The 12,324-nt window shown below is 39.2% G+C and overlaps 1 protein-coding gene across 2 annotated transcripts in view; it reads right to left on the reverse strand.

Annotated features, from left to right (window-relative positions):
• Positions 1 to 7,307: 7,307 nt before the first annotated feature.
• Positions 7,308 to 12,324, reverse strand: part of LOC113149054 — a 54,999-nt gene continuing 49,982 nt past the window's right edge. Inside the window, exons 2-7 of one of the 2 annotated variants that reach the window (XM_026340883.1) lie at positions 8,858 to 9,181; positions 8,457 to 8,720; positions 8,293 to 8,382; positions 8,180 to 8,208; positions 7,898 to 8,097; positions 7,308 to 7,573 (exon numbers count right to left, since the gene is read on the reverse strand). In XM_026340883.1, the coding sequence (XP_026196668.1) occupies positions 8,029 to 8,097; positions 8,180 to 8,208; positions 8,293 to 8,382; positions 8,457 to 8,720; positions 8,858 to 9,181 (776 nt within the window). In that variant the 3' untranslated portion in view covers positions 7,308 to 7,573; positions 7,898 to 8,028. The other variant, XM_026340884.1, reaches the window with a different exon arrangement.

Consider the following 12,324-nt stretch of genomic DNA (forward strand, 5'->3'; position numbering starts at 1 on the left):
GGATTAGCCTACACAGAGAACACACAGTAACTCACACACAGCGAAGAACAAACTGCTTCAATTTATCAAATCACTTATTCTGATAATTCAGCTTTAAACTCACTGTGTCCTCAATCATCTGTGTTTTGTTCCCTAAAAAGACAAAAGAGAGTCGAGTGTAGCTTCAGCAGTAAAAACCTGGTTCATCAAAGCTCTTTAAACGTTTCTTTACGTTCTCACCTTTAGTTTTCTTCCACAGGACGAATGCTACAACACTGAGTAAGAGCACAGCTGAACCCACAGCTCCAATCACAAACCACAACTGACCTGGAAAGAGAAATGTTAAATAAGATGTGGAGAAGGTCGGGGACCTGATACTGAAACAGATGATAACAGTGATATTACTTCCTAAAATACAACGTTATCAATTTAAAATGACTGAAACAGTTCTTCATCCTCTCACCTGGTTTTTCAGCTGAAGTCTGACGTCTGAAGGGAAACTGCTGCTTTCTCCTGTTACCATCAGTCACTTCACACTTCAATAAGTCAGAATACTGATTAAAGTCAGATGTTGGAAATGTCACAGTGGCAGAACAGGAACTCAACTCTGATGTCTTCATGTCTGTTAAATGATTATTATTATCCTCATTCAGCCACTTCACTGTGAGTCTACACTGATCATGTGTCCTCACAGTACAGAACAAGCTGGTTTCATTATTGCTCTTATTTTCAGTTACTGGTGGAGATAGTGAGAGAAAAGACAATTTAAATTAACTTCATCACTGTATCATCATTATTGTAACGTTTCAGTTTATTGTTCTGACAAAACAGTTTGATGTGAAAACATTATGATGGAAATACTCACTGGTAACAACAGACAGATCAACCTCAGAGTCTCCACCTTGTTGTTGTCCTGATATAAACTGTCTGCAGGTGTAAAGACCAACATCTTCATCTGTGACCTTCTTTATAACCAGAGAACAGTTCTCTGTAACACTCAGTCTGTCTGATTTAGATTTAGCTTCTTTCTTAAACTCTCCAAGTTCAAACAGTGATACTGCTGCTGAGTTTCGAGAACCACCGAATAACCAGGTAGTACTGTCACATTTATTCTGATGATCTATCACATTTCCACAAGGTAAAGTGTCGTCATCTCCGTCTCTGATAATGAAGACATTTTGACCTGTTGTTTCTGTAGAGACATAAGCACAAGACTTCACACAAGTGTGAGTGTAACTTACAAAAGAAATAAGAATTAAACTCACCTACAGACAACGATTCAGTCTTTACTAATTTTAATGTGTTTTTTACAATGTTCATTATTAAATGTCTGTTATTTGAATCCTTACCTGTAAACTGAAGCATCGACATGAGAAACATCAACGTTTTGATCCACAGGACTTTAATCATTGTTCTCCTCGTCTCTGATCGTTGTAAATCTTTTGTTCTCACGCTCTCTCACGCTCTTCTCGTGTCTTCTTTTTAAGTGATGAATACCACCTCTTCTTCCTGCCAACAGTGAGGTGTCACTTCCATTTAGTGACATCACTCTGTCTTTTCTTCTGCTTTTAGTGCCGTTACTACAAGTAGCAGTGGAAGAATCGAACAAACGTGTGAACACTAGCTGTGGTCTGATTAGTGACGTGTAGTTCAGACCATAAAAAGAAGAAGAGCGATGATGAAACACTCTAATCTCATCTCATCTTTTCCTAAGAACTGAAGGGGAAGTGTTTCGGCTGTGGCACAACAGCAGCAGAGATCTGGAGGTTTTACCCTGGAACAATGACCACATTAACATCATCAAGTCTCCACAGCTCCACTTTCCCAACACATGTGGTTTAAGGACTACAACCAAAACACCACACAGGCTTCAAACTCCACCAACTGAAGCAGCTGCAGCTTCGAAGAATCAGTAAATCTGAAAGTCAGAGCTGAATCATATTCAACCGGTAATGATCTGATGTGACAGGTTAAATGTCCTGTTAGATGTAGTTAACTATGTCATTCTGATGGTCAGTGTGGGGGTTTGTGTCTCATAGTTTCCTGTTTCCTGTACGGTAATATGGTTCAGTGCTGCACTTCTACAGCCTTATTAAGAAGCTAAAGACATGTTAAAAAGACCAGTTGTAGGACAGAAGCAGAGAGTTTAACTTAACACTGAATAATAATCATTAACCACTCTGTTAATTAGCACTGATAATTGAACAGTCAGAGAACTTATTATTTTAACAAACTGGTTTTATTTAAAACCAACACATCATCCAGTGAATCATGGACAGGAACAAAAAGTGCAGCAAGAAGCTAAATGTTAAATTAGGTATTACAGTTCATTTCTTTAAGATCCAGCTCCATGTCACGGCTGTGCAGAGGCAGCAGAAGGGTCATAGGTCATGGTTGATTGGACCGTCAAGAGTGCTTTGTTTCCTGAAAAGTCAAAAAGAGTCGACTTCATTTCCAACAGTAAAAATCCAGTTAATTAAAACCTCTTTATGTCTCAAAGTTTCCTCAGTGAATGTTCTCACCTTTAGTTCTCGTCCACACGTTGACTGTAACAACAGATATGATCAGTGCTGCTAAACCCACAGACACAATGATGGATCTCAGCAGATCTGAAAACATTGAAAACAGAAAATATGCTGTAATTAAAAACTGCAGACATTTTTAAATCTATTTATATTGGAACAAAAAGGGACTTTATCACATTTATATGTGTCATGATCCTACTGGGCTTCCTGTCCTGCTTTTAGTTTGGTGGCTGACTTCCTGTTTTTCTTTCCTGTTGCTGGCAGCTTGATTCTCATTATCCAATCACTTTCAGCTGTGTTCATTGTTTTCACCTGGTGCCAGCTCCCTTTATATTCTGACTCTTCCCCTGAGAGAGCTGCCAGATTGTCCTGACCCTGTGTTTGACTTTCCAGCGTTTCTAGTGATCTTGTTTGCATTTGTGTTACAGACCGGACCGTATTTTCGACCCTGAGTTTTTGCCTGCTCCTTTGAAAGACCGTGAATTGATTCTCTTTGCCTTTTCTGGTTTTGGACCCCTGCTCTCGTTTGGACCTGCTCTCCAGCTCTAGCCCCTGTCTACAATACTGATTGAGGACGCCTGTTGTGAGTACCGGATCTTCCGCTTTTGTATATGGATTGTGGATGACTGTCGTGAATACTGGACGTGTACCTTGTATATCTGTGAGTTCTCTCTCTGGCATTCTCTTGGATTGTCTATGTTGTGTGCACACGAAGAGGAGGACCTAATCCAACCGGCTACACCACACTGTGCCTGGCTAACCTCTTCACTGACCCTGGGCCTCTACAAGCTACTCACCATTGCTCCCTACCCCTGCCTCATCATCAGCTCTCCTCTCTTTATCCATAGATCCACACACTCTGGTTACCCAGTTCCTGCAATCAGACTCCAACCAATACATTCATAATCTATAATAAAGAGCTTGTTCAACCACAAATTCTGGTACTGGCATTTTAATTGGGTTCAACATCCCTCGCGGCGGGTGGTTTCACTCGCCGCTGACAATATGACTGAATTTTGCCTGAATCTCAGAGTAAAACCTAAACTAAACAGTAAAACCTTTGTTTGTCGAGTTAATTCCTGGCTTGAGTCAGAAACAAATAATTATCCGGATCTTATTGCAGCAACACTGTTAGAATTACAAATTATCGACCTCACGTGTCCCAAGAAACAGGAAGAGATAAATGTTTAGTCACTTTGTTGTGTGGTTGACGTCGTGTAATTCGATGTGGCAAATTTTAGAGTTGTCTTTATAGACGGTGTCATCATGGTTACAGCCTCACCTGGAGAAAAACCATAACAACAGTTGGAAAGTAGAACAGAACAATCATATCATATTAAAACATAGAAACGGTTGTGACATTAAAACATTAAACGTATTCAAGATGTTTTACCTGTTTTCAGAACTGCAGCCTGACGTCTGAAGGGAAACAGCTGCATTTCCTGAGTGTCAACATCAGTGACATTACACTTCAGCGAGTCCAAATAACTGGTTTTCTGATGATGGGGAGACGATGGAAACATCACAGTAGCTGAACATTTGTACCAGGATGTCTTCATGTCCTGCTCACTACCTTCAAACAGCCACTCCACCCTGTGTCTGCACTCTCCATACGTCAACAGAGAGCAGAACAAGGTGATCGAACCAGTCTTCAGTTCAGTTCTTATGTTCACTTTGGAAAATGCACATAAATAAGAGAAAAACAAAGCAGGTTCAATTAGTTAGTACTTAGTTAGTATTAGTATCTGTAATTATCAGAATGTTTCTATGAACTCAGAACATTTTGTTGTAAAAACTCACTGTAAACAAGAGAAAGATGAACATTAAAGTCTTGACTCTGTTGTCTGCAAGTGTAATGACCAACATCGTCATGTGTGACCTGCTTTATAACCAGAGAACAGTTCTCTGTGACACTCATTCTGTCTGATTTAGATTCAGAGTCTTTTTGAAACTGCCACAAAGCTCCTGCTGCTCCTGAACCACTGAACGTCCAGGTGGTTTCAGCACATTTATCCTGGTCGTCTCTCACATTTCCACAAGGTAAAGTGATGTCATCTCCGTCTCTGACAGTGAACACAGGTGGATTCTGACCAGACGCTGCTGTTGAGAAGATGGGAAATAAGAATCTGAGTGACTTAAATGATAAAATACATAGTTCAGTGAAGTTTCCTCTGCTGTGTTCACTCGAATGAAGCCTGGGAACTTTACCAACAGTTTCCCCCTTGGTTAAAAGTACATTAAGTCATAATTCTCTTGTATAAACTTAAATATTTTAGAATGTCAACAAAGCAGCAATTTATTTTTTTAAGTCGTCACGATTCTTGACTCAAATTGTTGCTGGTAAATCGACTCATGATGATGTCGCCAGGAAAAACACTGTAATTATTGATGCTGCCACAACGTCAGTGCAGATCTGTGATGGTTCTTTATTTCTGTGTCCTCACCTGTGAACTGAAGCATCAACATGAGGAATAAAAACATTTGAATCCTTCTGAAGTCCACAGTCCTTCTTTCGTCTGCTTTTTCTGGTCCTTTTTACTCTCAAATGACAAAGCCTGTGGTTTCCTCTTTCTGCTCTCTCTCCTCCGACCAATGACGTGAATTTCCTCATATTCTTACTTTTGTCAAAAGCAACTTGCGGTTTCTTGACATTTGTGGTAGAAGTCGACAAAATCTGGGTTTATTGCAGAATAAGAATAACGGTTTCTACACTAAATATTTTATTTATAAATTATTGAATAAAAACAGACATTTAGCCAATAGAAATATGACATATTGTTGATATTAACATTAGATTTCTGTGGATGTTGGGGTTGTTGATCAGTTTTCATATATCACTGTATCTTCATCTTCATCATTATGAACCTGTGAAACACAACATCACACTTTTGATTTTGACTTGAGAGGTTGTTCTGTGTGGTGTTTAATGACCACACAGTGTCAACAAAACACAGTTAATAATAAAGAACCAGAAACACAAACATCAGTTTATTTCTGTGACGTTCTAACTCAACTTACAGGGTTTTCTTCTGTCTCTGTTTTGTTTCCTGAAAATCCTAAAAAGACGAAAATGTCAACTTCAGTTCCAGCTGAACTTTATCAACACTTGTTGTTTCCTCAGTGAATGTTCTCACCTTTAACTCTCATCCACACGTTGACTGTAACAACAGATATGATCAGTGCTGCTAAACCCACAGACACAATGATGGATCTCAGTAAATGTGGAAAATCTGAAAAGAGTCAAAACGTGTTGGCTTTAACTTTTTGTTCTGTTTAAAATCAAGGAGCTGACAGAAATCAGCTGCATACTATCATGTTAACATGTCAAATGCTTAAACTAAGTTGTTTGTTAAGTTATTCACATCACACATTTCAAACAGTTCATCATTTTCTCACCTTTTTTCTCCACTGACTGAGGTCTCGAGTTGAACTGTTGCACTTTTCTAGTGTTTCCATCTGTCACTTTACACTCGAAGAACTCATAAAGCGTTTGCTCCTCATGAGTCTCAGATGTTGTAAATGTCACAGTGGCAGAACAGGAACTCTGTGATGTTTTAATTAGAGCGAAATGATCCCTTTTACCAACATTCAGCCACTTCACTTTGTGACCACAGGGTCCATGTGTCGACAAAGTGCAGTTTAATGTCACCTTATCGTCGTCCTTGTGTGTCGTCACTGATGAAGATGGAGAAGTTACATAAAAACTGTTTATTGTTGTGATAAAACAGTTTGATGTGAAAACATAATGATGGAAATACTCACTGGTAACAACGGACAGATCAACATAAAAGTCTTGAAATTGTTGTTTTCTTGATTTAAACTGTCTGCAGGTGTAACGTCCAACATCTTCATCTGTGACCTTCTTTATAACCAGAGAACAGTTCTCTGTAACACTCAGTCTGTCTGGTTTAGATTTAACTTCTCTGTTAATCTGTCCAAGTTCAAACAGAGCTACAGAGAGTCTGAAATCACTGAAGATCCAGGTGATTCTGTCACATTTGTTCTTATCTTTCAGATTTTCACAAGATAAAGTGACGTCGTCTCCGTCTCTGACAGTGAAGGAGAAATATTGTCCAGTTACTGCTGCTGAGAAAAAAACACACAGAATAATATTCAGAAATATTCATCGTTTGATTCATTTTATGAACATTGTTTGTCTTGTTTTTTATTTATTACCTGTAAAAAGCAGCGTCAGTCTCAGGAGAACACACATGTTATCAAACTCAGCTCCCGGTTCTCTGTCTCCTCTGCTTTGATAATATTTTCTTCTCCTGTGTTGAACTGTCACTTTCTGCAAACTAGTTTCTTTTTCATATAAATAAAGGATGTACTGCTTGAAATACGTGATCTCTCACTTCCTCATGGTGACTTAAGGCGTTGTTATTTTATTATAAATATTAAATGTCAAAGCATTTCAATCATTTTCAATGTGATGATGGAAAATCTTAGTAGAACATTTTATATTTTATAGTTGTTTTTTTTTACTCTCTTGTCCCCTGTGATTGACAGTGAACCATTCAGATCTCCCAGCAGCCTGATAAACAGGTTGTGAAAGTGAAATGAACATGTGGAGATTTTGCAAAAACTAAATATATGCGGAGCAGCAGAGGAGGAAACTGTGGTTCAGTGGGTTTGATGACTACTTACTGCAACAAGTGGGGAATAACTGGTCCGAAAGCTTTCAGTTCCTCTTTAATCATAAAAACATATTTCTGTCCTGCAAACTGAGAGACGAATTTCTGGAACTGCTGAAGTTGGAACCAGACAAAAACAAAGAGTAGAAACCAGAAAAACACACGGATGAGTGTTTGTTGTAGTTTAATAATGAGTCACAGCCGGTTCCCATATTCTTACTTCAACACATTCATCTCATCACAAGTCTGCACTTAATCTTTATTAATTCAATACATCCGTAATCTTCCTGTGAGGAGCTTTAATTTCCTGGTTCCTAGTTAGTGGATGGTAGCGTAGAGGTTGTTGGGATCAGCGGAGGCTCCAGGAGAAGAAGAGGGAACTTTCACAGTGCTGTAGGTCACTGCATCACCTTCATCTTCATCACCAGTCTGAACCTGAAGGAGACAGAAAAACACCAAGACCTCGATTATCAAGAGACAGGATATAAACATGAGTAGAAACGGGCTGTAGATTTGAGACAGCTGCTGTTTATCTGGTTTTAAGATAAAGGTGGATCTGATTCATGTGTATGGGACTGTAGTGACTCTTTATACCTGCCTCCCGCCTCGTTACACCTGGTCAGGGGAGGTGTTAAACATTATATCACATGACATTTAGCACAAAAAGAAACGAGTGTGTTTAAACACAAAACTGAGCAAACAGCTGATAATCGAGGTCTGCACCTGCAGCTCAGTATAATATTTAAATATTAACATTACCTGGAATTTGTTTTGTTTATTCTTGCTGTGGTTGATGGAGGCGTAGGAAACTCCATCTTCAGGATCAGTCTACGAGGTGAAGACAGTTCAGGATAATGAGCATCAATACTTGAACTCCCTCCCATTTAATTCTACGCTCTCACCGTGTCCTGAGTGGTTTCTGGAGCAGACTGAGTCTCTGCAGGGTTTAAGCTCAGTTCCTGCACAAATACAAGACAGCAGCACTAAGTGGAAGCAACAGAAACAACATCAGCGTTTGAACCATTCTGTTTTACAACCCACCAACTTTCCATCCTGCTCTCTGTTGTTCTCTGAAACACAAAACGTCCACAGTGAAAATCCTGGTTCAATCAAACCGTCCTGGTTCTAAAAGCTTCACGTGTGAATGTTGTCACCTTCAGTTTTCTTCCATCTGACGAGCGCCACAACACCGACTACGAGTGCTGTTACAACGACAGGTACAACGATGTACAGCCACCACAATCCTGAAAACAGAATTCAGACACGTGACACGTGGTCGCCTGTGTTGTTTTGTTGGAGCTGTGTTGTGAAGTCTCACCTGCTTCACATGGCTGAAGCCTGAAGTCAAACAGCTGCTCTTTTCTACTGTATTTATCAGTCACATTACACCTGAGTAACTCTAACTTTGCTTTCTGGTGGTGGTGACATGTTGGAAATGTCACAGTAGCTGAACAGACACTCTTCTGTATCTCCACGTCCTCGTCATCAGCCTCATTCAGCCACTCCACTGTGTGTCTACACTCATCACGAGTCAACACAGAGCAGGACAAGTTGAACATCTTATTGTTCTTCTGTTCAGTGACTGATGATGGAGAAATAAGAAGAGAAAGACAAGTTTTAAATAAACAACATCAACATTAATCATCATTATTGTAACGTTTCAGTTTATTGTTCTGAAAAAACAGTTTGATGTGAAAACATTATGATGGAAATACTCACTGTTAACAACAGACAGTTCAACCACAGAGTCTCCACCTTGTTGTCGTCCTGATATAAACTGTCTGCAGGTGTAAAAACCAACATCTTCATCTGTGACCTTCTTTATAACCAGAGAACAGTTCTCTGTAACACTCAGTCTGTCTGATTTAGATTCGACTACATCTTTGTGAATCTGTCCAAGTTCAAACAGTGTTTCTGACTTTCCTGAACCACTGAAGATCCAGGTAGTACTGTCACATTTATTCTGATCATCTCTCACATTTCCACAAGATAAAGTGACCTCTCCATGTCTGACCGCGAAGTAGAAATATTGTCCAGTTGTTACTGTTGATGAGAAAAATATTGAAATGACACAGAGTAAAAGCCGAGTGAGTGAATGTGTCTTGTGATTCCTGCCTTCGTCCTCATTCAGTTTGTTTTGTTTCTGTCTTCTTCCTGTTCTCACCTGGTCTCATGCTGCTCAAACACATCACAACACAACACAAGGATCCTACACATGATTCATGACTGTCGCCAGGATTCAACACTTTCTGAGTTGTTTCTCTGCCTTTAGACTTTCTGTTGGTATATTTCTAATTAGTGAAGTTATTTGTGTTTCGTTTGCATTAGTGCGTTGATTTTTGTTGCTACTAGTTTGTCTTTAGTTTGTCACTTTGTTTTCTTGGTTTGTGAGGTCACTTGTTTGTTCAAGCGTCTTAGATATTTTGTTCGTCACAGAGTTTCAGGTCTGTTAGCTGTCACTTTGTTTCTATTCTGAATTATCATCATGTTCACTTGTTTCCCAACCTATTGGTTTCCCACTGTCTAGTTTGTTAGTTTAAATTAAAGTTTAATAAAAATTCAATTCAATTCAATTCAATTCAATTTTATTTGTATAGCGCCAATTTACAACAGAAGTTATCTCAAGGCACTTTACAGTGTAAGGTTTAAGACCTTACAGAAAATATTTATACAAAAAATTATAGAGAAAACCCAACAATCCCATTTGAGCAAGCTTAGGCAACAGTGGAGAGGAAAAACTCCCTTTAGAGGAAGAAACCTCCAGCAGAACCAGGTTCATAGTGGGCGGCCATCTGCCTCGACCGGTTGGGGTGAGTGGAAAGAGAAGAGAGAAAAGAACAGCAGGCAATAAAGACAACAACAAGCATCAAGAACATTGGGCAGATGAACTGGATTCTGGAGATGTACAGCTCCAGGCCGAGGATACCTGCAGAAAAGTACAGAGAGAGGGAGACAGAGAGGAGGAAACACAACTACAGGAGAGAGAAGACACAAAGTTAATGACATGCAATGGTGGCATTTGCATTGATACAAGAGAAAGGAGAGAGGAGAGGAGCTCAGTTTATCAGTAGAGGTCCCCCAGCAGAATAACCTATATCAGCATAACTAAGAGATGGTTCAGAGTCACCTGATCCATCTCTAACTATAAGCTTTATAAAAAAGGAAAGTTTTAAGTCTAGTCTTAAATGTAGAGACGGTGTCTGCCTCCAGAACCTGAACTGGGAGCTGGTTCCACAGGAGAGGGGCTTGGTAGCTAAAGGCTCTGCCTCCCATTCTACATTTGGAAACTCTAGGAACCACAAGTAAACCTGCAGTCTGAGAACGGAGAGTTCTGCTTGGAAGATAAGGAACTATGAGGTCTTTAAGATAAGATGGAGCCTGATTATTAAGGGATTTATAAGTTAGGAGAAGAATTTTAAATTCAATTCTGGATTTAACAGGGAGCCAATGGAGAGAAGCTAACGTTGGAGAAATATGATCTCTCTTGCTAATTCCAGTCAGAACTCTGGCTGCAGCATTTTGGATTAACTGGAGGCTCTTTAATGAGTTATTGGGACATCCTATTAATAATGAATTACAATAGTCCAGTCTGGAAGTAACAAATGCATGGACTAGTTTTTCAGCATCACTTTGGGACAGGATGCTCCTAATTTTAACAATGTTTCTTAGGTGAAAAAAGGCAGTTCTAGAGATTTCTTTTATGTATGAAGTGAAGGAGATATCCTGATCAAAGATAACTCCGAGGTTTCTTACAGTATTACTTGAGGCCAGAACTAAGTCATCAATGGTGAGAATGTGTTTAGACATAGTGTCTCTGAGATTTTTAGGCCCAAACAGTATAACCTCTGTCTTGTCCGGATTTAGGAGAAGGAAATTGGAGGTCATCCAGGCCTTTATGTCTTTTAAGCATTCCTGAAGTTTGACTAATTGATTAGTTTCTCCTGGTTTCATAGATAAATATAGCTGGGTATCATCTGCATAACAATGGAAATTTATAGAGTGTTTCCTAATAATATTGCCTAAAGGGGACATATATAAAGTGAAAAGAATCGGTCCAAGCACAGATCCCTGTGGAACTCCATAGCTGACTTTGCTGTGCATGGAAGACTCATCATTAACGTGTACAAACTGAAATCTATCCGATAGATACGATTTAAACCACTCTAGTGCTGTTCCTTTGATTCCAATGACATGTTCCAGTCTGTGTAATAAAATGTTGTGATCTATAGTGTCGAATGCAGCACTAAGATCTAACAAGACGAGTATAGAGAGTAGTCCATTGTCTGATGCTAGTAGAAGATCATTAGTGACCTTTACCAGTGCTGTTTCTGTACTATGATGTACTCTAAATCCTGACTGGAAATCTTCATACAAGTTATTGCTACGCAGGTGGTCGTACAATTGCTTAGAAACTATCTTTTCAAGGATTTTAGAGATAAAGGGCAGATTGGATATTGGTCTATAATTCGCTAAGACCCCTGAGTCCAGAGTAGGCTTTTTGAGCAGGGGCTTGACTACAGCAACCTTAAAAGCCTGTGGTACGTAGCCTATTTGTAAAGATAGATTGATCTGATCTAATATGGACGTGCTGATCAAAGGTAAGACATCCTTGAGGAGTCTAGTCGGGATGGGATCTAAGAGACATGTTGATGGTTTAGAGGAATTAATTACTGAAATTAATTCAGAATGATCTACAGGGAGGAAGCAGTCTAAGTACGAGCGTGGATCTAGAGTTGTTGTACAATCCATGCTATATGCAGGGATGATCTGATCAATTTTTTCTCTAATAGTTATGATTTTATTTGTAAAGAAATTCATGAAGTCATGAAATGTGTTGGTTTTCAATAAAATCAGTTCATTCAAGATGTTTAATACACTTAGAAGAGACATTTAAAATATGTAAATGATCAGTATTTAAGTAAAGTTATTTAAAATACACACACATACTGTGTTTGTATTGGTTATTATCTAAAAGTGAGGGGGCTGCTGGATGGAGCGCTGACCATATGGTGTCTGGACTGTAAAGCCAAAGGTTTAGTAAGATGATGAAGAGCGATGTGAGAGTTGTCAGGAGACCTGGGCATGAAAGTTCACACCTAATTATGTCAGAGAGCTTGAAACAGACCTGTTTAAAGATGTGGAAGTTAAATAACTACCTTTAATGCCATTGTTCAAATGTGTTGCTA

The sequence above is a fragment of the Anabas testudineus genome, chromosome 24, assembly GCF_900324465.2.
Source record: "Anabas testudineus chromosome 24, fAnaTes1.2, whole genome shotgun sequence".
Taxonomy (NCBI): Eukaryota; Metazoa; Chordata; class Actinopteri; order Anabantiformes; family Anabantidae; genus Anabas; species Anabas testudineus.